The following is a 27,531-nucleotide window of genomic DNA, read 5'->3' as shown; positions in this document are numbered from 1 at the left end:
GAGAGGACACATACAGACACGAGTGGTATGTCGTTGCGAGGGTGCTTGTCAACTGGAGGATCTATTCAGAATGTTTTTAGAAAATGTGGTCGAGGATATCATCCGCGCACGCGCGATTGCTTTGGTACGCGGCAGCCGCTGGTACCCGCGCATCGCAAGTAGCGTTATGACGAATCCTTTCTTTCTTTCTTTTTTTCGAACGTTTCAACGTCATGCGGTGAGCGATCCGCCATGAACAGCACCGACCCATTGCATGAAAAACCTGATGGTCGCTGACTAGATGGTTACAGCTCAGCTTTGCACTGACGCGCGAAATTGAAGAAACCGCGCTTGAGTGAGCAGTAGGTATAGACATATCTGCCGTTGGTTATGCGGGAAACGATTAACTTATACCAAATTATGCAAAGTGTGGTGAATGACGCTACATTATTCCATCTCCAAGAAATACAAGAAAATATGGCAAAGTCATCCCGACCGATATCATGGCTTGCTGCTGTACGCGGGATAAAATAGGTAAGGGGACAGACGACGCGCTGCGACGGCGGCTCAGTCCCTTGTGGGATACAAAAACAAACAAAAACGGTTTCAGTGGCAATCAGATTGATTCATCCGCAAACTTCTTATGCAAAACTCCGCCGCAGAATAAATAGCCTATCAAAAAAAAAAGCACGTAGGCGGTCACGGAAAGCAAATGAGTGTACCTATCCCCTAGATTATTAATGAGAAAATCTTGAAAGGCGGTGATACGTACAAACTGGAGCAATAGTATGAATATGGTAGACCACATATGAGGACACATGTGGCAGTAACTACGCTGGCTCTGATAGAGCCAACGTATTCAAAAAAGAGGCGCAAGAGCTCGTTGTTTCAAAGGAAATAATGAAAAGAATTGGGCCCAGTAATGAAATTGTGCATTAATAGAGCGCTTTGCTCTTCGGGGTGACGAATATTTCAGAGGTCACACAGTGGCCCGATGTAGCGTAATAAGGGCGTGGTGGTTGGCGAATGTGGTGAGATTTCTAGTAATTAATATCTATTGAGTAGACATAGTCGAACCAAAATGTTTTATTTGATAGCTTGCGTGGAACATTCATTAATGCAATTAGGAAGTGAAGCAGTAGAATTGTGTCCTCATCCCAAGGTAATCGACATACCCAAAAATCTGTTTACCAGGATAAATGGAACGGGACATTATTTACCGTAAATAGTCCACATTATTTCCGCCACTCACCGTATTTATCGACCAGGAACGTGGACGTCGTGTTCTGCTCAAACTGTGCGCGGATAAAGGGGGGGGGGGTGAAAAGAGAGGGGTCAATGTTTCAAGTTCTAGCATCGTGAAGCTTTATATTTTCTTAGGCCATGTAACAGTTCCCGCGTGCAACGTCTACGTGGTCAGCTAAACTGTTAGCTTCTTCAAAGCCTAGCTATGCATAAGCCATTTGTTCTGCTTGGCACACAACCGCGACTCGCTATGTACCTCTTGTTCGGGAGTAGCGTGTGATGTTACATTTTATCACATAGTTTTAAAAAATATGCACGAGGAACATGATGTCTGAAACACACGATACCTTGGGAATAATTAGGGTCGTATCTACACACACATACGCAAAAAAGCTCTTCCGCACCAACTGTTCGGAAGAGAAAATTTCGACCTACCCTGATACTGTACACATCATTATTGAAGGCAGCTGACCAATGACAGAGTCAACTTACGAAAGGAAAGCCTCGTGAATTCGATGCTAGGTCAGCGTACCCTAACACGAGCAAACGATAATTTATAGGGTCTTCCTAGAGGCATGCTCGCTGAAGTCAAACACTCAGTTGCTTCTACTTATACTTGCTCATGGCAAGCTTATTTTCTTCAAGTCATTGTGATCCCGAATTAGGAGGAGCGTCAGCCATACGTTGTAGCCGTGCTTGATGAGAAGTGACCACTCTCCGAGAAGCGTGCGTTCTGGTAGGTGATAGGTGTGTGTCAGTAGCAAGTCTCTTCGGGGCTGAAATTCGGTTCTTTCAACGATCACGTTCTGGGGATTCTGCAAAAGCAAAATGGATTATTAAAAGGCGCTGCAGTAACGTTCGCTCTCAAGTCTTGCTGACTACAGGGGCTCCCAAAGCCAGAAATTAAGCGCGTGCCAGAGGTAACTGATCCAACGTCAAACGTTCACATGTGCGCATTAGCTCGAGCCGCGTGCTAAGTACTTTCATGAACGTTTCCTTAAGTAGGACTCGAGGCGTGACTCATTGCGCTGTTGCACATGACTTGAGCCCATGACTGCATCCCGCATGGGGAACGAGGGAGCGACGACCCGTTTCGAAAGCGCCAGGGACCACGTCTCCGAAATTGGTATTTGCATCATCGCTCTCTGAATGAACTTCTGGCTGAATCTCATGGCAAACACTGGCTCAACTAAGCATGTGTGCATGTTTATAGAAACGTTCCAGCGCGCGTGTGCGCAGAGGGTTACAGACGCAGTAAATGAAAGTTAGAACGTTTATTCCGAATTATATGAAAATGAACTCAGGACAAGGGCTTTCCGAAGGCCGCACGCGTGCGCTCTGCCTCGTACTGGAGTATTTGTCTTTTGCATAAGTACGCACTCTCATCGCACATGAATGGCGAGGCCGTGAGGTTAAGCATCGTGTGTGCTCCAGTTGGCCTCTGCGCCCTTTCGTTCTCTTGGATTGACAAGGTGGACTTTTGAAGCTAGACCAAGTGAATTATATATCTGAACGTGTACGCTAGTAGCCCCAACGTGCCCACCAAGTGCATGTTTTCGGTCTATGTTCACGTTCTTAAAAAGTAATCCACCACTTACACACCGACTACCTTAACAATATACAAATAAAAAAAATGATAAAATGGTGTCTCATACGTTTAAACGACGATATGATTATGAGACACAGCGAATTGGGAGGCACTCGATTAATTTTTAACACCCCGGGTTCTTCAACTTGAAGCTATATGTAAGTACAAGGGCGTTTTTACATTTCGCTTCCATCGAAATCCGGCTACCGCGACCAGGATACCATGCTTCAGGAAAACTTAGCAGCAAAACGCCATAACCACAAAGCCATCTCGGCGGGTTGTTTCCAATTTTCGTCTTGCGTGGAGCACAAAAGGTGCGCATTTTATATTACTGTCGTAATGTAACGTACGCACCTTGAAAGTTACAAAACTTATTGTATCTAATGAAAACCTGCTGGTTTTCGTTAGGGTTGTGCCAAACAAAGAAACGAGCCCTCGAAATTCCCTTCTTTCATTAACAAAATTATTGCCATCGTACGGCACTCACATAGTATACTACGTTTGTACAGAGCTAAGCATTCTTGTCTAGAATTCGGCAGCTCCGTACCGCCTACAGATAACACGTGCTTAGAGATAGCCCACATCTAATCATGCGTAATTGGTGGCGGCGCATGTTTCACTGTGGGCTACCTCAAAGTACGTGTTAGCAGTAGACGCCGTCTACGCAGTCCGGAATTCGCCGCTCCAACGTTCTATGGACAAGCGTGCCGAGCTCTGTAGCATGTCCTGTTGCCCTCGCATCTCACGAGTTTCAAACCATGCAGTGTCTAGCCTTCACAGAGATCAGTATCATTGAAAATTTAAGCGCGAACTAGGACGCAGACAAGAAAGGGGAACGAAACCAGAGCTTACTATCAATTGAAGGCTTTGTTTTTTACAGCGACCCGCCTGGCCGAAAGGAGTCACTGCAGCAATGTACAGCCACCCATTTTTCAACCTGAGCGCGCGAGCATCGACCGCCCAGTTGATAAGCGCCGTACAGCGGAGCACAGCGGCGGAGTGGTCGAGCGAGAATACGCGCATGCGCGCTATAAACAGTGTTGATGTTTCGTCTTTGTTCTTCTTTACGTTACAATGTCTTATGATGACCGTAACTCAACATAATTTTTGGGTGCATACATGTGAATAAAAGAGAGGAACAAGTCGACTTGGCAAATGATGTTGAAGCTGATGATACTTGTCATGAAGTCCGCGTCAATCAATGAAAGAAGGGAGTTTGTTTCAGCGCAGCTTTAGCCAGCAAAATTTTCCACAGATGTAGCTACTGACAATGAAAATTGTTCGTACCCGAACTTCCAGTCTGAAGGTGCTCTCTGACGGTTTAAGCCTGCCATCGACGGCCAAGAACCTTATGTTCACTGAAAAAAAAAAGAAATGCTGTAATTATACAACCAGTGGTGCACAGTCATGCACGGACTATTGTTGAATACATCCTAGACGTCTAAAGTATACCAAATTTATTTCGAGCACGCTTGTAACGATAAGGCATCAGATTACGTCGTGCTTTTCGAATAACTTTGTTCTCTATAAGTTTCTAAAAGACTTAAGAAAAACTTTCAAGATTGTGTTTCTCGTACCTTCGCTACTCTGGTGGTTGGGCGCACGACTGAATTAAAACTTACACACGCTGGCCTGCACATAGCCGGCGGTCATCAGTGTTTCAATACATAGTGATCTGCACTTTGTGCCGGGTTGATGTCCGGAAACCGTCAGCAACGGAACAGCCGATGAAGCAGTGCGTATGGCCTGTACCAAAAAGTCTAGTGTTCCGCTATGCACCTGTACTGGCTCGGGAACTTCTACTGGCTCGCGCAATGAATTAGAACAAAGGAATTAAAAGGAATATGTCAGCTCGTGACTGCCACTCCTTCATCGTGCCTTGCATTACTGCCTCGTCCGTCTCAATGAGACGCAACTTTACGGCGCCGCTTGCTTGAGGCTGGGCGCTGCTTTTACGAACGCCTAATGTTTCCGTATTGGCTGATAGACAGTAGCACTTCGTGTAGCATTTGTGATCGCGAGAAGTCCATGCAACGTATTCTAATACACCGCCCCTATTTTAACAATGTAACACAGACATTGCGTGCTGCTTTAAGATGACTGAGCAAAAAAGCGTTCAGAGAAGAAAATAAAGGTATTTCAACCACTGGCTCCATCGTTATATGCTTAGAGGACCATAATAGGGCGGATACACTATATGAAGATGACTAGGCTTCTCCGAACAACTTTGATCGCGCAGTGAACGTTGTTTTTTGTGCGCAATCATAACTTATACATTTTTTTCTCGCTTTTGTCATAATTTTGTCATAAATTTTCTTTCCCCTCCTTCAGTGTTAGGTTGCAAACTAGGTGCAACCTGGCTGCTAAAAGTTTGATGAAGGGTCGCGTTTTACGGTCCGGAATGTTAATTAAGAAAAACTGGACCTGTTATTACATGTGTTTAGGACGTCGCTGATAGGGAGAAACGCAGCGGAATGCAACCTGGATTTTCTTTATTCATGAGAAACGACAAGACTCATTGAGCACGGCGGTACGCACGGAATGCGGCCGCCTAACTATCCGCTTATCTTCGTCCTGCAGCTTGTTCTCCGACTGCTGCTTCACGCCGGTCCGAGTTCCGAGCCACCAGGACAAACCGGAACAACAAGCGGCGTCAAGGTCATCACTTTCCGCGCACAAGATTTCGTGACAATCAAGCATCGCTAGTCTTCTACCTTGCGTCTACGCTGGGCGAATAACCCGTGCGCAAAACCTGAGCGCAGCTCCACCACTCAGCCCAGCTATATACGCTCACCTCGTGCAAGGCCGGGTTAACGGGCACGGCGGCACTCACGGAATGCGGCCGCCTAACAATTAATCCACTTATCTTCATCCTGCAGGTTAGAAAGCGACTTGAAAAGTGTATCAGCTCAAACGACCCTTTCTTATTTGTTCTGCCGTACGCACAGCTATGTGCTGTTGTGATTGAGCATGTTGTACCTATACCTAATGGTGTTGACACTGAGACAAATCCAGGCTCTGAAATCAGCCAACAGTAAAAGAAAATGGCTGCAGATATCAAAGAGATTAAGGAAAGTCGCCTAGCTCAAATAGGCAAGACACTAGACTTGCTGAAAAGGCTAGAAGAAAAGGTCGATTCTTGTCAGGAACAAAGAGCAAATATGAATGCTCCAACAAAATGCATGCAAGACCGAATTGACAATCTGGAGATACGTAGAAGGCCAACTAACCTGATAATATTTGGCTTTCCGGAGGTGGAAGGAAAGACATTTGAACTCAACTGACAATTGAACATGCAGTGAACAAAAATATAATTGAAGCCACGCTAGAATCAAAACCAGCGGCAATCGAACGTATACATCGGAATGTTAGAGCAGGAATAAACAACATTCGGCCTGTAACTCTTAAGCTGCTAGAATGTTAAAAGCTTCAATGCTAAAACGGGGATATAAACTTACAGATACAGCCTATAAATTTAGAGGTACAGGCCTATCTATAGGAGAAAATTTTTCGAAACGTGTACGTGACATTGGAAGGTAACTTTGGAACAGTGCGAAAACAAACCGACAAAATAATGAGAGAAATTTCGTCTTGTTTCTGACAAGTTATATATAAATAACTGCGCTTATGTTTGGAGCAACGGTGGGTGCGACGAACGCACCCACCGACCAAACTAAAAGTTGAGCTACTATTCGTCGTGCTACAAAATCAACGAACACTTCCCACGGTGAATGTTAGAGAATTCATCAACAATGAGCCTGAACTCTTTGAAAATTTGATCATTGATCATGAACCTGGACCTAGCAGCCGTCACAGAAACGTAGCTCACATCCGATGTTTTAAGTGCGGAGCACTTTAGGGATCCGGACTGTCGTATGCTGTCTTCTCATGTCGTCGCTTGGCGTCACGCAGGAAAAACCGCGCATAGCGTAGCCATGTATAGCATAGTCATGTGTAGTATAGTATAGCAAGGGGGCGGGAAAGGGAAGTGAGTGTGATGAGCAGGGAAAAGAGGAAGGGAAAGGGTAAACTATAGCACAGCCATGTATGACGTCACGCAGGTAAAACCATGTATAGCATAGCCATGTATATTATGGTATAGTAAGGGTGCGGGAAAAGAAAGTGAGGGTGAGGAGAAGGGGAGAGTTTAAAGAATAGCTTAGCCATGTATGGCGTCACGCAGGCAAATCCATGTATAACATAGTCATGTAGAGTAAGTATAGGAAGGGGGCGGGAAAGGGAAGTGAGGGTGAGGAAGATGGAAATGAGGAGGGGAGAAGGTAAATCATAGTATAGCCAGCATAGTATAGCGTAGCCATGTGTACAGCAAGGGGTGGGAAAGGGAGGTGAAGGTGAAGGGGAAAGGACGAGGGGGAGGGTAGAACATAGCATAGCCGTGTATAGTACAATATAACAAGGGGGTGGGAAAGGAAACTGAAGGTTAGGAGGAGATATGTGAGGGTGAGAAGGAAGGAAAATGAGGAGGGGGATGCTAAAGCATGGCATAATCATATGTAGTGAGGGTTGCGCACGAAGATGATTGCTGCTAAAAATCTTTCGATGATGTGACATTGACCAATGTTATGGAGGACGGTCCGCTTCCCTTTTGGCGCCATTTGTCACTGGACAACGAAGGTCCCAGGGACATTGTCCTTAATGATGAACTTGTGTTGGACTACTCTCGCACTGCAACTTGCTTTAATGATTTTTTTTTCAATCCGTCTTTACTGATAGTTCTGCAGATGGTTTTTCACCCTTCGCGCTTGAATCCCCGTACATTTCACCGATGCCTGATATAGAGGTATCATATGAAGACAGTGTAGCACTTTTGCTTTATATTAAAGACACGAAAGCTATAGGACCAGATGGTATACCAAATGCGTTTCTACGTAGGTATGTGGAATGGGTAGCCCGGTATCTCGAGATTATATTTAAGGCATCGCTAGCACAGAAGCAGATTCCAAATGATTGGCTAGTTGCAAAAGTTGTCCCGGTACACAAATCTGGTGAAAAGCAAAACATTGGAAACTATCGGCCGATTTCATTGACATGTGTGAGCTGCAAGCTTCTTGGGCATATAATATCGAAATCAATCTATGATTACCTTGAAGACAAGAAGGGTTTCTTTTCTCACCAACACGGTTTTAGACGAAACGTATCCACCGTTACACAATTGGCAGAAACAATTAATGACTTTTAAACTGCACTGAATAACAGAAAACAGTTAGATGCTGTATGTTTAGATTTATCCAAGGCCTTTGACCGGGTCGTGCATACGAAATTAATAAGTAAGCTAATGGAAATGAATATAAATTATGAGGTTGTTGCGCTGATCCGCACTTACCTCACAGGTCAGACACAATACGCCGAAATAAACGATAGCAAATCCAATCTGTTAAAGGTGACCTCAGGCGTACCACAGGGATCCTTCTCAGGACCCCTTCTTTTCTTGGTTTATATAAACGACATTGCTCATGACATGGGCGATGACATAACTGTTAGGTTATTCGCAGATGATTGCCTAATATATCGAGAAATTAATAACCGTAATGATCAGGCGTCACTCAAGCGAGCTCTTATAGCGGTGGAAGGTTGGGCCGCTAAATGGGAAATGAAAATCAATTAATCTAAATCAGTCATGCTCAGACTTACCAATCGAAAAAAGCACGTTATTAAAGGTAATTATGAAATGAATTGTACCACTCTTACCGAAGCTGACACGATAAAATACTTAGGCCTAACAATTACAAAAGACTTAAGTTGGAAACCACACATAAACCAGATTTGTACAGCTGCAAAAAAAAAACAACAACAACTTATGGTTCCTTCGCAGCAAACTAAAGCTAGCAACACCATCCGTTAAATGGGTACTGACACAATATTTCGCGGCCGAGATAGCCTGCGGGATCGATTCCGGTGAACATGCGTATATCATCTGCAAAATGCCAACAGCGAATATAGCTTGGAAGTTATTTTAAGTGAATTTTGAAATTTGCGTGAGCGATCGACATCCTCGCGCTACTGACACCCGCAAAGGGGACCATTGGGGACTCCCTACTTCCCTCGCTGCAACAAGTTATGACGTCATAGCCGCCATGTTTTTTTTTTTTTTTTTTTTTTTTGCCGCGTTTGCTCCAGCACCGTGTCCAGCAGCCTACTTCTCGGCGGCTGCTCGCTAACCGTGCGGAAGTGCGTCACAGTTCTGTGTGCTGACGTGTTCGAGCGCTGCACCCGCTAGGTGGTGATAGTTGCACCCGGAGGCTTGTCGTTTTTGAAACCGAAACTGACACTGGTCGGTAATGAGGAGCCTGTAATTAATTATCTGTCGCGCGCTGCAGCAAGTGATGTGCCGTATTATGACTAACAGGCCCCCAGCAACACATTGCAGCAAAAAAAAAAAAAAAAAGAACGCGAGGCCAACATTTTTGCGTCAGCACCCCTTTAAGCTGCTTGCATATTTGACCTGCGTAAGACCAACGCTAGAATACTCTAGTGCAGTATGGGATCCGTTCCGATCGGGGTTGATAAATCGCATTGAAAAAATGCAGAGAAAAGCCGCTTGGCTAATTTTATCCCGGTATTCTCGAAATGGCTCTGTTGCTGAAATGCTTCGGTTGCTTGAATTGCCTACGCTGGCTCAACGCCGGAAACTTGCTAGACTTAAATTTATTTTTTTCTTATCGAAAGGACACTTTAATATTGAAACTAAACCTTATCTTATTCCCAGGCAAACCAGCAACGTCAGATCAAGCAATCAATTTTTGTTTTCGGTTCCAAAATGCTGTCTTGATGTGTACGCGTATTCTTTTTTTCCCGAACGATAAAAGAGTGGAACGATTTGCCAGTGTCTGCGTTGACTTCAACGAGCATTGGAAGTTTTGAGGCGCGAAATAAAAATATATTACAACATTGATTATTGCTAGTGTTGTACGTACATTGTCTTTTTTTTTTTACGACAGAGACTTGCCCTTAAGGTATAATATTTGTTGGGTATATTTGTGTTAAATGTGCGCCGTTAGGCCGGTGCTGTGTATGAAGTGAAGAAGTGTCTTGTGGAATGTGTTGTCATGTATCCATCGGTCATAACTGTTTGTGTCACTGTAGCGAAGACCAGCTTGCAGGAGATGACGGGAGCGTTCCGACTGTAATCCTTGGCATGTCCATATAAGGTGGTATGCATCTGCTTGCATCACCGGAACAGAACAGTACGGGCATGTATCACCAACTGGTAAATGCGACCAGTTCCATGTTGAGAGAACAGCTGATGTAAGGGCCACCCCTGCCCGAAGCCTCCTAAGCACGACTTCCTCTGCCCTAGTAAGGTGAAGGGGGAGAGAGCAGACACACGGTGGGATAAGAGCGCGTGTATCCTGCCGGAGAACATTTTTACGGGCACGGAGTGTATTTAGGGGTTGAGGTGGAAGGGGAATAGATGGGAGGTCTGTATTAGGAGGGCAGTGTGCCTGTTGGTCAGCAGCAATATTATGAGGGTTCGCAGCATGGCCTTGAATCCAGTGTACCCTTATGCAAGTGCCTGTATTACGGTTCATCTTATGTATCTCCTCGCAGATTTCCATCACCTAATGAACTTTCTTGAGTTCCTGGACAGCCGCTAAAGAATCGGTGAATACGTCAAGTTGCCTAATTGTCGACAGCTTAGAGGTGACATCCCGCACATTGTCATGACGTTCGAAATTACATTGTGTAGTTTTTTTCATATTGCACACTATACCACCGTCACAATGTCTGTCTGTATATTTTTTTTTTCTACAGTTTTCTACAGTTTCCTATTTGGTTTTTGAAAAGTATGTATTTTGCTACAGTTTTGTTTTCATTATACTATGTTGTACTTACTTTGTTCTGCGTTATCTGTAAAATCACTGTACCCAGCCTGTTACGGCCATGACGGCCAACAGTATTTGGAAATAAATAAATAAAATAGCAAGTGGGTGGGAAAGGAAAGTGAGGGTGAGGAGGAAGGAAAGAAGGAGGGGAGAGGGCGCCACTGCACCACAATTGAAGGTTTCCTTTCCCGCCATGGACGCCGAACAGGCAGCATATTTGGAGTGCCAGCGTTTGCTTGCCCGTGAACGCGAGCGTCGCTGAAGGGCAGGCGAATCACTGCTCCGCACTTGCTACAGCTTTCACGTTGAGTTACAACTGAATACATTTCTTTGATCATGAGTTTGCACCGCCCATCTGTGATCCGAATAAGACCGCCCCATACGTGGTGCGGAAAAAAGTGGTTCTGCGTTTCAATGCATTTAAATAAGGAAATTAGGTCTCGTTCTGAGCTAAAGTTTCGCTTCAAAAGCAGCTGAAAACATCATTTGTTTTTGTCCTTATGAGGCAATTAGGAATTTGCGCATACTTGCCTTCTTCTCCGGGATGGTATATGGGCTTCTCGATCTGTAGGAAAAAATGCTCGCCCGACGCAGGGCTCACCAGGACCTGCGTACGCCTTGTCCACAAAGTGCCGCACGTAACTTCCAGCGTGACATAGACATTGTTCTGTTCGTACTGCAGATCGGGCACATCGATCGCACGCACGATGATGTCAGCAATTTGGGGAGAACCTGCGAAATGTTAATTCGGCTTCGGTTAAAGGAGTAATTCGTATCCCACCCAAGTATCGCAGCAGCATTAAGCTACAGTAATTGGACAACAGGTGCAACGTTATTTCTCGGCATTGATGGGGTATTAGGCTAGATGGTTTGATTTGTAGCCGTCTCCTTGCGCCAAACATTCACGTTTGCCCCAGTTACATAATGGCTGCCGAGTCGAAAACTCGTCGTGACCATAAACTAGCAGCACACAAGCGTTCTAAGAAAAACCTCGAGATTAAATATCCCAGTGAGTGGCACCCACGCATTTCCTTTGTGCGGGTTTCTGCATTAGCCGATAGCGCCCTCAAGTGTTCATTCAAAAGTGTTTTAAAGAAATGCAATCTTTTCCTATTTGATCCTTTCTTACTCCTACGTAAAAAAAAAGCAATTCTTGATCGACTGGTACGGATGGCGGAACAAAGTTATTTGTTCCAAAGGTGAAAGTATCCGCTTTGTTTGTGCATGCGCTCAGGCATGAATAAAACAAAATAGCGTGCTCGTCTGCTTACATATTGCCCGTGAATTCTCGCTTGAAAACGGAATTCCGTCTTCAAAGGCTACTTGAGTTTACTCACCGGTGCTCACAGGGGATGACCAGTAAAAGAAATTCGTCGGGCTATCCTGGAAGTTACGAAGCGTCACAGTCACTCTCTTTGGACCACCGTCCACCATGACCGCGAGAGTTTCCTTGGTCCCCACTCTGAAGACATTGGGCGCCACTACGAAACAGTTTCTGAAAAGATTCCCGCCAGGTTAAGCGTACCGAGAACACTTGAATGCAGAATTGGCACGCGAATGCAAACGAACAGAAACGGCATAGCGGTACGGCGAGATGGTCGAGCCACTCGAGAATTGAAATGAGATGTTAGTGAGCTCCTCATCGGGGACTACAAGGTTATTCTTATGCTTTTATAGTCTTTTTTTAAGTTGTGATAGTGAAAAACATGTCTCAAGAGCCTCGGAGATTGACTTGCGGTAACACAGATGGCGAACATCTGTTGCTCTGCTCGACATTCCTGTGTTGTGCATTTGAGTCAGGCACTTAACCTATGCGAACAGAATTAATGTTCATGCGTGACACACGCTGACGTTTTCGATGAACCCAGGCATCCTTAAAAGCGGTTTTTTTTTTTCAACGCCTAGTGCGGGTTATGAGTGCGTACACAGAGCGACTGTTATTTCGCATCCGTGGACATTAATGGTGTGGAACACTACATAGCAATGCGCAGTACGCTCACCATTAATAATCTTCCCCCTTGTACAACAAGGACTGTACAACATTTACGCTTCAGTGTTCTTGAGGGAAGAACGGGCCAATTCTTTGAAACACCTACGGAAGAAAAGAACTGGCAGGATGACAGTTTGTCATCGTGTCCGCTCCTTCCTTTCTGGAAGTACGTAACCAATCCATCTTTCTACAGCACTTTTCAACAATGAATATGTTCAGCGCGCCCTGCTCGCCAGTATTTTACTCTGCCTTGTAGACTGGGAAGTAGTGCACATGGCTGCTGCCACACGAAACGGATCCCTCTTATAATCATGCGGGGAAGAGGACGCTGCAATCCTCATTAGACCAGTGTCCTATGAACAACTCGGCCCTCGTTGAACAGAGCTGAGCTGTTGTCTTGTGGACGTGGTCGCAATGTTGGCATTTACTGACGACGCACGGCAATGCCGCTCGGCGTTACAACGCATAGGTCCCACTGGTGAACCTCATAAAGCTGCATTCTCGTGGTCGTCATAAAGGCAGCACTGTAGCCAGACCGATGCGCACGACGTACCTTCCAGGGAAAATCTGGCCTCCTTAACCAAGGTGCGGCCCGTCACAGCACAGTCTCGTTGAACGAAGAGACTGCGATAATTTGCCGCGACTGCTTGAATCATCTCTTCGCAGAAGCCGCAGTTGCGCAAGGGTCAGTTCACGCTTATTTTCAGTGATCTTTCTCCCACCTGGATGGATTGCAGTGATTTAGCCAGCTTCTGGCTTGGCATATTTCGTCGTTGGCAGTGGTTCAGGGTCACTGCAATTCTGAGCCAGTAGTATACGTGCATCTTATTCTGGCCAGGCGTGACCAGGGGTTTTCTTGTTGGCTCTAGCGGACGTGTTACTGCGCAGCGTCTCCTCGAAAGACCTCATGCGGTTATATTCACTTCGGGCGAACCGGCTTTTTCAAAGAAAGGCGTCACTGCAAAGCACAGACGAATGTGCGCAGGCGAACGCGTGAATGAACGTAACACCGGCTCACAGGAGCTCGAAATTGCATCACGCTCACGTAGGTGTCTTTGCTAGCTTAACTACACAAAGGCAAGCTCGGACACGCCGCCAAGTAAAAAACTGACAACTTTCGGAGAGATGAAGCAAGCTTAAATTGTGCATCGTTTAAAAGCAATATACGTTATCACACAGTAATATTCTTCTGTGTTTTTTATTGACACTGGCTTCGCTCTCCCTTTAGACTTGTCTTTCAGTTCATCGGGAAGTCGTTGTGTAATTTTACCATTTCGCTAGTTAACCTTTAACGCTGTAGTTAAAAACTCTAAGTGATCGGTGCTTAAAGATCCTGTTATTATGCTCGGCATATTACCATGTTGAGCTATATTGTTCTGTTGCGCATTTACGTGTACATAAAGAAGCAGTCGGGGCGGGCAATATGCTGCAACCGTGACGGCTCTTCACGTGACGGCTACGAAGTAAAAAAATTCCCTGAATTATTATTAAATGACCGCCATCACTAAATATGCCTGTATGTTCGTTCTACAATTAATCCAACTTAACTGAGTGATTTTATTACATCATAGTTGTTTGCAATCAATCAATCAATCAATCAATCAATCAATCAATCAATCAATCAATCAATCAATCAATCAATCAATCAATCAATGCAATTTAAGTATCTGTCCATTACATCTATCTAGACACATCGTAGGACAACTTGTCTATTTCCTTTGAGGGCGCTTCCTACAGGAGCCCCTGTGCAGTGGTAGTGCGACCTTACAGGGACAGAAGAGAAAAAGGATTTCCCTCATATTAAGGCGAAAGGCATAGATGCCTCATCAACCGCGAAAATTGACCGGCGGCGTCGGGGTCCCTCGGCGTGGGGGCAACATAGGCGTGCGCAGATGGGGGGCAGGGGGGCGCCCCCCCCCCCAAGTCACCTAAAAAGAGGGGGGCGCAAAGTCTGACCCATACATTGACTTAATAGGGAGGGGGGCGCCGCGATGAACCTTCGCCCCCCCCCCCCTGAAGGGGAACCCTGCGCACGCCTGTGAGGGACAACACGAGTGATGAAAAAAAAATTGTCATCACGTGATGACGTCATCATGACGTCAGAGATCACGAAAAATTGTGTCGTCATTATGATGTCATCATGGCGTCACTGTGATGTCCCGTGACGTAACGTCACGTGATGCCGCCACCACATGACATCGTAGCTATAGGTCAAAGGTGGGCCGATCACAGAGGCAGAGCTAAACCAGGTAAGGTGCCTCCGTTCCTGGAGGCAGTGCAGAAGCCCGTTAGGTGCAGAAAGCTTTCGGAGGGTGGGGGGTAGGATGAATACATCGACTGAGAAGAAGAAGAAGATGGCTTTCGTCTTTGAGTCGTCTTAGGTGTATGCACAAGGGACCCTGTGAGTTTTAGTAGATTACTCTTTCACAATACCAAAATCGCTACGCCTGCAGCGAGAAGACGCTTGGTAAGCGAGAAACCGCCTGGTGCCGGGATTACCGTGATCAGCGCAAAGTGAATAAATTTTGACGGCGTCTACTCAGGCCAACGTAGTTCCTAATCGGTAAGAATGATCTACATTGGCATCTGAAGGCGGTGGTGTAGCCAGGGTTTTATTCAGGAGTGGAGGAGGGGGAGGGGTAGGCAGGCAAGGCTTCTTGCGCGTTTTCTATCCCGTTATGAAGTACTTGCGGTACATTCGTATAATATAGCAATGAAGCAAGGGAACGCGCGTCTTCTTCCTCAAGTATTCACCTTTTCGTTAGTTGTCTGTGCTCGTCACGTCACTAAGTACACTCAGGTGAGCACCTTATTGCACTGCTCTTGTGTGTCCACCTTGTTGCACGTTTCTTAAGTTTCATTCTATTTCTAGCTGTTTAGTCGAACAGACCAGGTTTGAGTGAAATTGTGGTTCAGCAAATACAGAATGCTCTTGGTTTGAATCGGCATTCATGTCCCCTGTCTGGAAACCACTCGCGAAACAGCACGGTAGCACGGCCGCCTCGATCGGCCCGCGGCGAGTTGCCCGCCTAACGACCCGGCGCAGCTCGGCGCATTCGGCGCGAAATGCAACAGGAGCTATTCAGAGCCGGGCGACGTCCGCGCGTCGCCCGGCTCTGAGTGGCCACAGGGATCAGACCACAGGGACCAGCATCTGGAGCGGCCACAGGGATCAGATGTTGGCTTAGTCTTTGTTTTCAGCTTTGCATGAACGAGCATGTCTTTAAAGCTGGTGTCGACCCTGCAGGCGACTTCAGGAGGTTCTTCAGGCGATTTCAACGGCACGCAAACCTGGCATGAAAAAGTTCGGGGGAGGGGGGGGGGGGGGGCTCGCCCGCCAGAATACGAAAAGAACGCTTTGAAATCGTGACGTCACGTTCGGAAATTTCGGCGTGAAATTCAAAAATGAAACTACTTTGACCTTGATTTTATCTTCTATGAATAAACCTTTGGGGGTGGGAATAACGGCAGTAGAATTTTGAGAGTATAATTTATTAGTGTAATCACATTCATTGTTTCACTTTAGTGTCCCTTTAAGAGTTTTATAAGGGGTTGGTGCAGCAATGTTTCAGCTTGCCCTAAAAACCAAAAACTGTTTGCGAAGAGCAGTTTTTAGTTTCTCGGTCATATTTAAAGACACACCAATGTGGCTTCCGTCGCATGTTCGGTTCTGCCAGCATACTTCGCTTCATTCTTTTCTTTTGCAGAATTAAATTTAGAAATATTACGTTACACAACAAGTAATGTGGGCATCAGGAAGAGAATACATATATCGAGCAGCAACTCTTAAAAAGTCTAAGCTCCGCGCGACCTTTCACCAGCTAACTTCCGCTAGGATAATTCAGTATTCAGCGTTAGGTCTCTCTTTTTTCTTTCCTGTAATTGTCTATCTCAAAAATTGTCCGACTAACAGTAGTATCTGTTGACATTTCACGTGTTCTGGCGGAATAAATCATCTAAAAGAAGAATGCCATTTATTACGAGCAACCAGACTTGTACAAGTTACAGAAAATAAGTAACCGATTACTCTTACAATTACTTCTCTTAAAATGTAATTGATTACAGTGGACAATTACAGCCCCAGAAAAGTAACTGAGCGATTGCAGAAATGTAATCGATTACTTTTGCGTTACTTTCCTTCAAAATTTTATTGTCGTAACACAGTAACACAAGTTTGCTCAAACTACAACGAACTACTGTGTATTGCATGGTAGAGAAGTATGGAGGCTTGCGTGAAGGCTGGGAGGCATAGAGTTACACTTTGTTAGCTTTCAACAGGAGTTGTTTTTCAATATTGTCGTCGGTGATTTTTCTACGTTGCCTCGTTAGAGGTCAGCTGCTACACTGAACACTCTCTCAATGCATGCGCTGGAGGGAAGGGCGGTATTATAAAGTAGGAGCACCTTGCGCACCAGCTCGTAGCTGCACACTGCTTCGATTCTCGTGCACAAGTCGGCAAACTCACTCATGAGTTAACTCACTCAGACTCACTCAGACTCAAATCGACTCGTGAGCCTGAATTTGAGTGAGTCCGGCTGAGTAATATTTTGGTGAGTTTGAGTCCGAGTGAGTCCGGTCGATGAAAATATTGGTGAATCTCAGTCCGAGTGAGCCCTGAGCGCAAAACATATTTCTTGAGTGAGTCAGAGTGAGCTCCACCTTTTATTGCCGACCAATGGTCCTATATACTCATCTTCAGCATTACTGTCAGCCTTATATCGGTTCACGTTTATACTCAAGTCGATTCACACACATCCCAACGCACTCACGTACATGCGCCACCTCAATATTTATTGGTCAGAAACGTGAACTGGGAGGGGTACCAGGACCTCCACCCCTCAAACTCTTTCACGGAAAGTTCTTGATAAAAATATTTCGTTTGAGCAGGGCATTTTCTAAAAATGTCCTTACTGGATTACTGATAACTCGTTTATGAAGGTATAAGATCAAAAGGCGTATTGCAGAGCACCTATTTTGTGAGATATTGGAATTAAAGGGCATTGACTAGTAGAACGAAAAAAGGTAGTTTTACGCTCACGGACTCGTGAGTCGACTCTATCAGACTTACTCAGACTCAAGTCAAGCCGTGAGTTTGACTTTGAGTCAGTCCGGCTGGGTAATATGTTGGTGAGTTTGAGTATGAGTGAGTCCGGTTGAGAAAAAAGTTTAGTGAGTCTGAGTCCAAGTGATTCTGGTTGAGGAAAATTTTGGTGAGTGAGTCCGAGTGAGCCCTCAGAGCAGAATATAATATATTTTTGAGTGAGTTTGAGTGAGTTCCAATCATTTTGCTGACCTATGTTCTAGTGTCTATGTACTCTATGAAGCATCGCGCTTCGCTGTTGCTGGCGCTCGGGTAAGGCGTTGCAGGTAAGGCCAAGGTAAAAGGTGAAAAAAAAAAGGCTCTGTAGGGACCCCCCCGCCCTGTCAGACGGGGGGTCCCTACAGAGCGGTCGCATATTTTTCGGGACGAAAACTGCCGTAGAAGACTGGTTACAACTTCTTTTTGGGAAAAAAAAAGTAATTGATTACCGGTAATCAATTACAAGAAAATGTAATTGAATTACCCAGAACGTTACAGTTTCGAAAAAGTAATCGATTATATTAGAAGAGTACAAGTAATCGATTACTTATAACGCGTTGCGTACAACTCTTGACGTTCATGACGTTCGAATTAGCCAACGAGAAAAGACTCTGTGCGTGTACTTACTCATCTGCAAGCACCAGACAGGAGCACATGATCACACAGATGGCACAGGCAGCCGTCAATGCGTTCGCCATGTTGTCCGGCGGCGAAAAATCCACTCGGGGGTCGGTTTCAACGATACTTATGCCGTACACCAGACAAGGAAGTTAGCGGCCGAACTGTGCCTCTCGACTTCGAGTCTGTATTGCGAAGCTCCGAGTAAGTGGGTTTAGGTGGCCGGCTGCGCCCTATCAGGACTCAGATAGGGAGTGTCTCATTCGCCTTTGCGCGGTGTCATTTTACGCCTGAAGGGTGACGCCAGACGCACAGCGAGACGTGAGACGAAAGATTTAAATAAGTAACGAATAAGTGGCGCTAAACGAAAAACACATTTATTTCATTGTAATCTCACAAGACCAGTGGAAAGGATGAAATGCGTGGTATGGCGATGCTGGCGACAATTTACGCAAATACGTGCGAATAATCAAGGGATAACTACTAATGGCCACATTCTGACCGAGACAGCTATAGGATGTTATTCTCAGTCCTGCGTACGTGTATGAGTGGGTTCGGAGTGATAGAATAGCAACAGATATAAGGAACTGCGAGGAGGCTTACCACAGGTGGTTATGCTTAGGTTGTCAGCAGGAAAGAAAACAGTGCAAGAAAATTAAAATGAAAGGGGGGAGGTGGAGTTCCGATCACGGTAAGGGAAACGAATTGCCTCTCTCACACAGAGGTAAACCAGTCGTCTGCAGGGCCGGCATAATGAGGAGCATTACCAAAGAATGTTGTGATTGGCTTAGTTCAAAAGCCTTTTTCGCCTTCCGTGGAAAACAGAAATGTATGTTAAGAGTCCTGTTTCACTTCAGCGACGCGCTCTATGAGAAACACCATCCATGATGCTGATTTTTCATTTTTAGGGGCACGATCGAGTAGCGAGTGACACTATTTGCTATATTCCAGACCACGCTGTCAAGCTCCGGCGCGAGTTTGTTTATTTATTTAGTTATTTATTGGAATTACCCTCAGGGCCAGAGGTATTAGAGAGGGGAGTGGTACATTTAAAAAAACATAATACAAACGTTGTTCTATAAATACAATGTTAGCTAAAAAAATAAGTAACAGTACAAGTCGCAAATAAACAAGCAAGAATCAGACAGTTTGCAAAAAAAAATTACATAATTGGTTGGTTGCACAACAGGACACTTGAGTTTAAAACGTTATGAAAATGAGAATGATGAATAATGCGCATGATTGATCCTGGAAGATTGCTCCAGTCCTGTGAGGTTCGGGGGATAAATGACTGATTACATGTGTGCGTCGAGCATCGCATGATTCCCACCTTTTGGGGATGATTAGAACGAGTGGAGATGTATGATGGAGGCAGAATAAGGTTGTTATGCAGGCTGGAACTGTAGTATATTTTGTGAAAGAGACATATGCGAGAGAATTTACGGCGACAGGTGAGTTACGGAAGCTCTAAGGAGTGTTTCATTGAAGTGATACTTGCAGTACGACTGTAGTTTCCAAGGATAAAGCGGACAGAGTTATTTTGGACTAGCTTAAGAGCAGAGGTTAGTGCAATAGTAAACGGGTCCCAAATGGATGCGGCATATTCTAGTTTACTTCGTATTAAAGTTTTGTAAAGGAGGAGTTTTAAGGGGACAGGGGCAGAAGAAAAGTTGCGTCGGAGATAACCTAACTAGCGGTTAGCATTGCAAACTATTTTGTTAATGTGAAGAGACCAGGTAAGAGTGCTAGTTATGTGAACACCGAGGTAGCGATAGGACGTTACGGCTTCAAGAGCAGAGTTGTCAAGCAAGTAAGTAGCGGAGCAGGAAGATGTACGGGAAACACGTAGTATTTTACATTTATTAGTGTTCAGTTCCATTAGCCAGGCTTTACATCAGTTATATACAGAGTTGAGGTCATTCGGAAGAATTGTTACGTCAGTTAGGTCAGTAATTTCTCGATATACTACACAATCGTCGGCCAATAAGTGAATGTTAGACGTCACATTGAGGCAAGTCATTAATATAAATGAGAAATAGGAGGGGGCCAAGTACAGAACCTTGGGGTACGCCAGAATGGACGGGACTCAAATGGGCATTAAAGGTGTTAGCAGACACATATTGCGAGCGACCGTTTAGAAAATGCTCAATCCAAGAGAGTAGTTTGCTATCGATGTTTAAATTGATTAATTTTACGAGCAGTAAATTCGTCCTGGTCCGGTGTTCGAACCCGGAACCAACGCCTTTCCGGGGCGGTCGCTCTACCAGTTGAGCTAACCAAGAAGCTAACAATTGGCAGTGCGAGGGCGAAGTCATCAACAACTCGAAGCACACGGACACATATAGCAAATCAGTTCTGCGAAATCCCGCAAGGTGGCGGTCCTGGTCCCGGGCCAGTAACGGGCCAGGTGGCACACTTGTCACCGCCCCGTTATAAAGGGGACGCCCATAGCATCCATCCATCCATCGAACCAGGACGAATTTTTCGGCGACTAAGAGGCTTTATTTCTGAGAAATCCGTATCGGTTTCCTTGTAGCTTCGTGCTACAAACGGGTGGTTGTCAATTTTCCGTTAAACTTAACCGTTCGGTCTTTTTCGTTTTACTTAATCCGAACACGCTCTTGAGGTCAAGTTTGTACTCCTACGAAGCACGTGGCTCGTGCGCTGTTTACTTATCTTTTTCGGAAATTAAAAAAAGAAGAAGAAAGGAATAACAAGTCTGCTGTGTTTTATAATTATGAATCGCGGTATATCAAGCAGAGAAAAAAAAAGTAACCTAATTGAACTGCGCAGAATATTAAATAATTGATGCGTCTGCTATTCGAAAAAAAAAAATATTCCACAGCATCCGCGGATAAAATTACTTGGATGTAACTTTCCTGACAGTGCCTGGATTCCTCGTTCGAGCATTCGTAATCTTTTCTCGTCCGCAAAAATATATAGTACGTAGAAAACGATTTCCATCCATATCTATCTATCTATCTATCTATCTATCTATCTATCTATCTATCTATCTATCTATCTATCTATCTATCTATCTATCTATCTATCTATCTATCTATCTATCTATCTATCTATCTATCTATCTATCTATCTATCTATCTATCTATCTATCTATCTATCTACTATCTATCTATCTATCTATCTATCTATCTATCTATCTATCTATCTATCTATCTATCTATCTATCTATCTATCTATCTATCTATCTATCTATCTATCTATCTATCTATCTATCTATCTATCTATCTATCTATCTATCAACACACATACACACACGTACATACATACATACATACATACATACATACATACATACATACATACATACATACATACATACATACATACACATTCAAATTTGGAAATTCTCAACAAAATCGCCCATACATTTGAATCTCAGAATATTGCTGGAATATTTTCCTGTAATGAATTCAATTGCTATCTAGCAGGGTCAACTTATAGTGACTGCTGTATAGCAACTTCCCTCTTGATTATCTTCATCAAGGTCGCTAAGACATTTATTAAGATCAGCGCACCGATGTGTTCATGAAAGGGTGCAGTGTCGCTGGCAAGCTCGAGTAGATTTGTGTTCTGGGAAGCGCCAAAATAGTGCGAATAATGGGCGTTACTTATAAATTGCGCCTCTCTCACACTTAGTCCTTACTAAAGCGTCAATCCTCTGGCAGCTGCTTGCAGCTATAAGGAGGAAGTGTGTACTTCGAGCTGAATTCACAAAACTTTTTGTTCATAACAGTTTTTTTAACACTGACTGGTCGCCTTCGCTGAATACATATCCGACAACATAATTGCCTCCCCATTTACAAAGATTTCCAATGCATGAAATTTTGAATAGAATGAAAAAAATGTTTGCCGAGACCGGGCGAATAAAATATTGTTTCTTCGTCTGCATTTCTGTTCGCTGTCTTCATGCGTAATTATGCGTGAAACAAAACAAACAAACATCAACGACGTTTCAGTGCAAATTTCGTGCTTGTGTCAACTGAACGAGTTGGTAGTTCGTGTCCGTCATTTCTGTACACGCATTAGAAGGTGCTGAAGTTCACAACGCTCGAGCCTAAGTCATATACATCGTAATGAAGATTACGATGGAGGAACTTGTAGAAACTTACGCTTAAGGGTGTCAAATGACAGCGCTGGCTGTGCAATGTGCTGATAAACGCATGACGCACGGAGTGTCCATGGCACGCAAGTCGGATTAAATGTTGGTGATGACGGAGCGCTAGCGAGCAATGTCAGAAGGCGTTGGGTGCAGATCACAGGCGGGACATTCGTGATACATTCAAGAGCAACAGCTACACTCACGTCCACTCACCCGTCGTTGCATGTCGATTAAACTCAGGAGGGGCATAGGTTGGCCTTCTTTGTTTTCTCGAGATAATGACATGAGCTGTGGAACATTGTTAATGCGAGGACGCTGTAACCCCCGTGCTGCAGTTGATGCACTCTGAACTAGTGACTCGAACCCACTATTTGACCAACGCTCGAGCGGGAGAAGCTAAATAAAATAACTATCATTTGGAAATTTGCAGCTCTTGATAACTTCAATGTCACGGATGGAAAATAATGAGTCAGACAGGCAGAACTGAAATATACTAAAAATGATAACGATAGCAGTATTAGATTTAGGTATAAAATCGCTTGGAACCAATGGTAATAAATTTCTGGGTGGTGGCACAAACATACCAGTGTCGTATCCGAGTGTTGAAGTTTCACACAGCATCTGAGTGTCGAAGTTTCAAATGAAAGGATAACAGGAATTGTCAGAACTAGTCTACTTTTTTCTCGCTGTAGGGGTTGATCGGTTGTGCTGCCTTTGTTCACGGCTCACACTAAATACGGGGGATTAGTCAATGCGAATGAGTGGGGTGGGTGGCCGGAAGCCATAATGGGAGAAGCGAGAGATGGATATAAAAGAAGCCAATTAAAGATTTCTGGACATGGTCATTGGACGTCTGTAGCACGACCACACCCTGTCATTATGTTTGGCATTCGCTCCCGAATGTGGGACGTATACCACACCCGCTACCTGATTGAAGCATTCACCTTTCTTTTTTTTTCACTCTCTGCCAAAAGCTTCAAAGTCCTAACGACAGGTCACTAACGCACATAATAGCATGCATATAATAAAACAGAACCACAGAACAGCATTTCCACCAAAGTGTCATGGTAAACTAAATATACTGAAAGTACAGAAACCCATTTGCGCCAAGCTTCCTTTGAGCCAACTTTATACATGCGCTTGAGTGAAACTCAGTTGAAAGATGTCAGATAAGCTTTTATTGTAGTGGCTTGGCGATGCGCTTATGGTATGGGGAAAAACTACAAAGAACGCAGGAGTGTGTTCTTTGTAGCGTTTCCCTACCATAAGCGAATCGCCAAGCCAACACGAACCAACCAGCCCCTTTCGTCGCATTACTGTATTGTACACCTGCTGCATCCGTGTCATGGGGCAAGTTAGAGAACGAAAATTGAGGAGCCATTCCACTCCGTGAAGGTGGATGGCCAGCGAAGCTGTTTAGCACACGCCACAGAGGTGACAGAGTTTCGAGCCATAGCCGATCACGCACCCTGCGAATAAATCTCAAATGTCTGCCCATAAAGTCCCTTTTGAATTAAGCATGTGGTCCTTCAATGTTTCCCATTTGAATGTGCCAAAAAGACTTGCATCTTTTTGTCGCATTCTCCGTTTCGCAACGTGCGTCGTTTTGTCTGGCTTGCCGCGTGCGCTTGGCGTTTCGTGCATGATCGCGATTGGTGTTTGCCGCCCGTGTGTTCCCTTCTTCATTTTTTTTGGGCCGGTGGCGAGTGGTGGAGTTTGGCCAATTTGCGTGGCACGTACGTTTTTGTTGACGCACAGAAAAAATACACGATACCCTATAGCCGCATACAGCTTCGCTGTAATTAGGGTAGCAAAACACGAAACACTTAGACGCCACGTTTGGAAAATCAGCTTCATGTATATACGAAGAGGAAGGTAATGTTGATCATTTCGCCACTCCATCTCGATAAACTGTACACTGTGCCCTACATTCCAACCTTTGTTTATGTATGGTCAGGTCGTGTAGACCAATTAGCCTTACTAAAAGAGGATGTTGACATTGCTAGCATACGCCGCGTATCCGTGGTTTTTCGGACACAGAAAAAAAAGGTATGTTCAAGATATTGCTCTATACGTATCGCAAAGCAGCGCTTCAGCACATCTCATCGATTTCATTCTAACGAATTTAGTCTGCAGTGTCGACGCAACTTAAGCAGAGCGGAGTGAAGATTCCAACATTATATTGCAGTGGGTATACGTTTACACGTGCGTACATCTGGTAACAATGGAGTGCAGAGACTCCCGATAGAAGACGTTCCCGTAGAACCCAAAATTAGAGTACGGTATAATTATGTGGCTTTCCAAGGAGACAATTCGCCGCAACTTGCACTCCCTTTGAATTTCGCCACACGAAGCATTTGCTATCAAAAGGATGCCACAATGAAACCACGCTTTCGCATAGAATCTGGATAGAATAGGTGCTCACCCAACAGTGGGATTTCAAGAATTGCGGGCTAATCGCAGACTGCAATAAAGTGGGGGACACGATGTGCTACATCTATTACTATCTGTGCTTCGATGCAAGAGGAAGAGGCTACTTGATGAGGCTCGAGAAAATACGATTTCACCACGCGTTTGTGTAATACCTACTGTTCCCGGAAAATCGCGTATAGTGAAAAGGTGCTGCGTCTTCACGCGTTTATACGCTATTTTGAAGTCATGGACCTCCGTTAGCGCGCATTCCAATCTGGACGGCAATAAGATAACGCTTCTGTTAAATCGCATTGTATTGTCGTATCATATAAACCACTACAGTGAAGTATAGGCGACTACGTCAAAAGCAGATGTAATAGAGCTATGCCATTTCCAAAAGAAGACGCGCCCTGCAAAGCCACCGCAAAGAAGCTCATCTTGCAGTGCTGCAGCTGCATAAATTGAACCTGTACTTGGAATGCAGAAACTCACAAGGTCACTTAAGCATCCGCCTCAGTCGACTCGAAGTTTCTTCCAAGTCGATGTATTGAACCTCCCGCGCCCCCTTCCGAAAGCTTTCTGCAATTAACGTGGTTTTGCAATGCCTCCAGGATCGGAGGCATTGTAAGCTTTCTGCACCTTATCTTGTTTTGCACTGCCTCCGCGATCGGCCCATCTTTGACCAAGCAATGATGTCATGTGAGGACGTCACAAATATTGGCAATCTATGACGTCATGATGACGTCATCACGAGATGATTTTTGCATCACTCGTGTTGACGCCGCCGACATGGGACGCCTACGCGGGACGCCGGTCAATTTTCGCGCTTGATGAGGCATCTAAGGCTTTCGCCTTAAAAGCAGCTTCAAACACGCGAGGAAAAGATTTCCTGAGAATGTGCCACCACCACAATCACCAGCACCATCATCATCATCTCTTTAAAGTCCCTGTATAACCGCTGTTTGACTAAATCGGTTGTACAGGGACCTCACCAATTCTATTTCCACCAACGTTACTGAACGTTAACGTCCACTGCAGGACGAAGGAAAGCCGATGATCTGGAATTCACTCTATCTTGTGCCAGCTGATTCCATTTTAAGGCGACAGCCTTATATGCGTCATCAAACGGGAAAAGTAACCGTGGGTGCAGTCGACGTCGGCAACACGAATGGCACCAAGGCTAATGCTCATCATTATCATCATCATAATCATCGAAGAAGAAGAAGAAGAGGAAGTTCATCTCGATGGTGTTGATCTGATCATCTGATTGTTCCTTTGGGAGGACTCGAAGGCGAAGGCCATCCGCCCCTCGCGGGGCTAGGATAGTCGTCCACCGTATAAACAAATAAGTCTTTTAACTAACTAACTAATCCGGAGCGGTCATCATCATCATCATCATCATCATCATCACCATCACTTATTTCAAATAATTGCAAATAAGAAATTATATTATTTCTAAGCAGACTAGATGTGCGCTTCCTTATAGACCACTTTGTCGGCCAACGTACATATTGCTGGCAGTTTCATTCGGCGCACATACAATGTTAGTATAGACTATCTATAAATATACCCGCCAAGAGATACGCACTGACCCGTCAGCGCCAGCAGTCACGCCAAACATGCGGGAGGGGGCAGACAAAGAAAAACAATAAATGCAAAAGAAAAAGAAAAAACGCCTTGCGCCGTCTCTATAGGCCAGGAATGACAGGATTTCGACGTTTTTTTTTTTCTTCTTCGAAGCTGTAGGACTGCAATTTCCGCGCGTGACAACGAGATTGCTTTGCCAGCGTCGTCAGTGAGTAAAGCGGGTGCCAATGTGTCGTGAATGGAAGGGACGCACAGTGTTCCCTCCTTTAGCTTCCGCTGTCTTCCGGCAGCCGACGACGAGGATGGATCAGCGAGTCGAGGGGCTCGCGTGTCCGGCCGGGACAGCCAAACAGACGCGTTCCCCGACGAGCCGTCGAAACACACTGCCCCAAACTTAGGCGCGCCCCGGCGTCAGAAGGAAAACAAAGGCACGGGGTGAAAGACCCCTCATTTGCGCCAGTTGGACCCGCAGCAGCGTGCTCGCCTAGCAAGCACCGGAATAACGGGGAGCGCCAAAACACCGCTAATTACAGCAGGCCTGCTGGCGGTAAACGCAAATGCGCTTGCCAAGAAGAATCTCTGCACAGAGCCGCTCCACTGGTGGCCCATATTTGCTACTGGCGCACGCCGGCCACCTGAAGAAAAAAAACCCTGCCCGAAAGGAAACCACCGTGGGAACGGCGCAGATGCGCCTACGAGCGGGTTCGCCGGCTTAGCTCACCTTTGGCACTAAATGACTTGAATACGTGCTCTCATCTTATTGATGATGGGGACGATGCAGATGATTTATTAAAGGAGTTACACCGTGCCACAGCATAGTGTATAGAGAGTGGCTTTCATAACGCAATACTCTTTCCAAAGACGATATCCAACGTAGCTGTTTATGTCCGCCATCATTTCGTTTTTTTTCTTCACAGCGGGCATGCAGCGGGCGCAGCTGTTTTGTTGGTCTCTCTCCCCCCTCTCCCTCTCCCCTCCCCGTTTTTCATTTTTTCAACGATGGATTGCACGTGAGGCGTGGGTACCAAAGTATTATAGAAATTAATTCAGTTACGTTCAAGTACA

The 27,531-nt window shown here is 45.1% G+C and overlaps 2 protein-coding genes across 2 annotated transcripts in view; both read right to left on the bottom strand.

The window, feature by feature from the left end:
- LOC119378865 (A.superbus venom factor 1) overlaps positions 1–4,166 on the bottom strand; it is a 103,511-nt gene extending 99,345 nt beyond the window's left edge. The window contains exons 1-3 of the mRNA XM_037647914.2: positions 4,100–4,166; positions 1,908–2,039; positions 1,232–1,274 (exon numbers count right to left, since the gene is read on the bottom strand). The gene's annotated coding sequence lies outside the window, so the exon portion shown is untranslated. The remainder of the gene's footprint in view (positions 1–1,231; positions 1,275–1,907; positions 2,040–4,099) is intronic.
- LOC125757356 (ophiophagus venom factor-like) lies at positions 1,845–18,506 on the bottom strand. The gene is made up of 5 exons (XM_049412868.1): positions 18,354–18,506; positions 11,994–12,151; positions 11,184–11,388; positions 5,607–5,685; positions 1,845–2,039 (listed from the first exon to the last, which is right to left on the bottom strand). The coding sequence occupies exons 1-5, from the start codon at positions 18,422–18,424 to the stop codon at positions 1,845–1,847; spliced, it is 708 nt and encodes a 235-aa protein (XP_049268825.1). The 5' UTR covers positions 18,425–18,506.
- Between the last annotated feature and the right edge of the window lie 9,025 nt (positions 18,507–27,531).

The sequence above is a fragment of the Rhipicephalus sanguineus genome, chromosome 1 (assembly GCF_013339695.2).
Source record: "Rhipicephalus sanguineus isolate Rsan-2018 chromosome 1, BIME_Rsan_1.4, whole genome shotgun sequence".
NCBI lineage: Eukaryota > Metazoa > Arthropoda > Arachnida > Ixodida > Ixodidae > Rhipicephalus > Rhipicephalus sanguineus.
The sequence above is the reverse complement of the archived record's forward strand: the minus strand, read 5'-3'. Positions and strand labels throughout refer to the sequence as shown.

What these genes read in the sequence shown, in the direction of transcription:
- LOC125757356 (XM_049412868.1), bottom strand. Translation starts at nt 18,424, where the DNA reads ATGGCGAACGCATTGACGGCTGCCTGTGCCATCTGTGTGATCATGTGC. An exon ending in TGTCTGGTGCTTGCAGATGA is followed by an intron (nt 12,152 to 18,353) that starts GTAAGTACACGC and finishes GAATCTTTTCAG; the next exon opens with AAACTGTTTCGTAGTGGCGC. An exon ending in CATCCCGGAGAAGAAGGCAA is followed by an intron (nt 5,686 to 11,183) that starts GTATGCGCAAAT and finishes TCTAACCTGCAG; the next exon opens with GATGAAGATAAGTGGATTAA.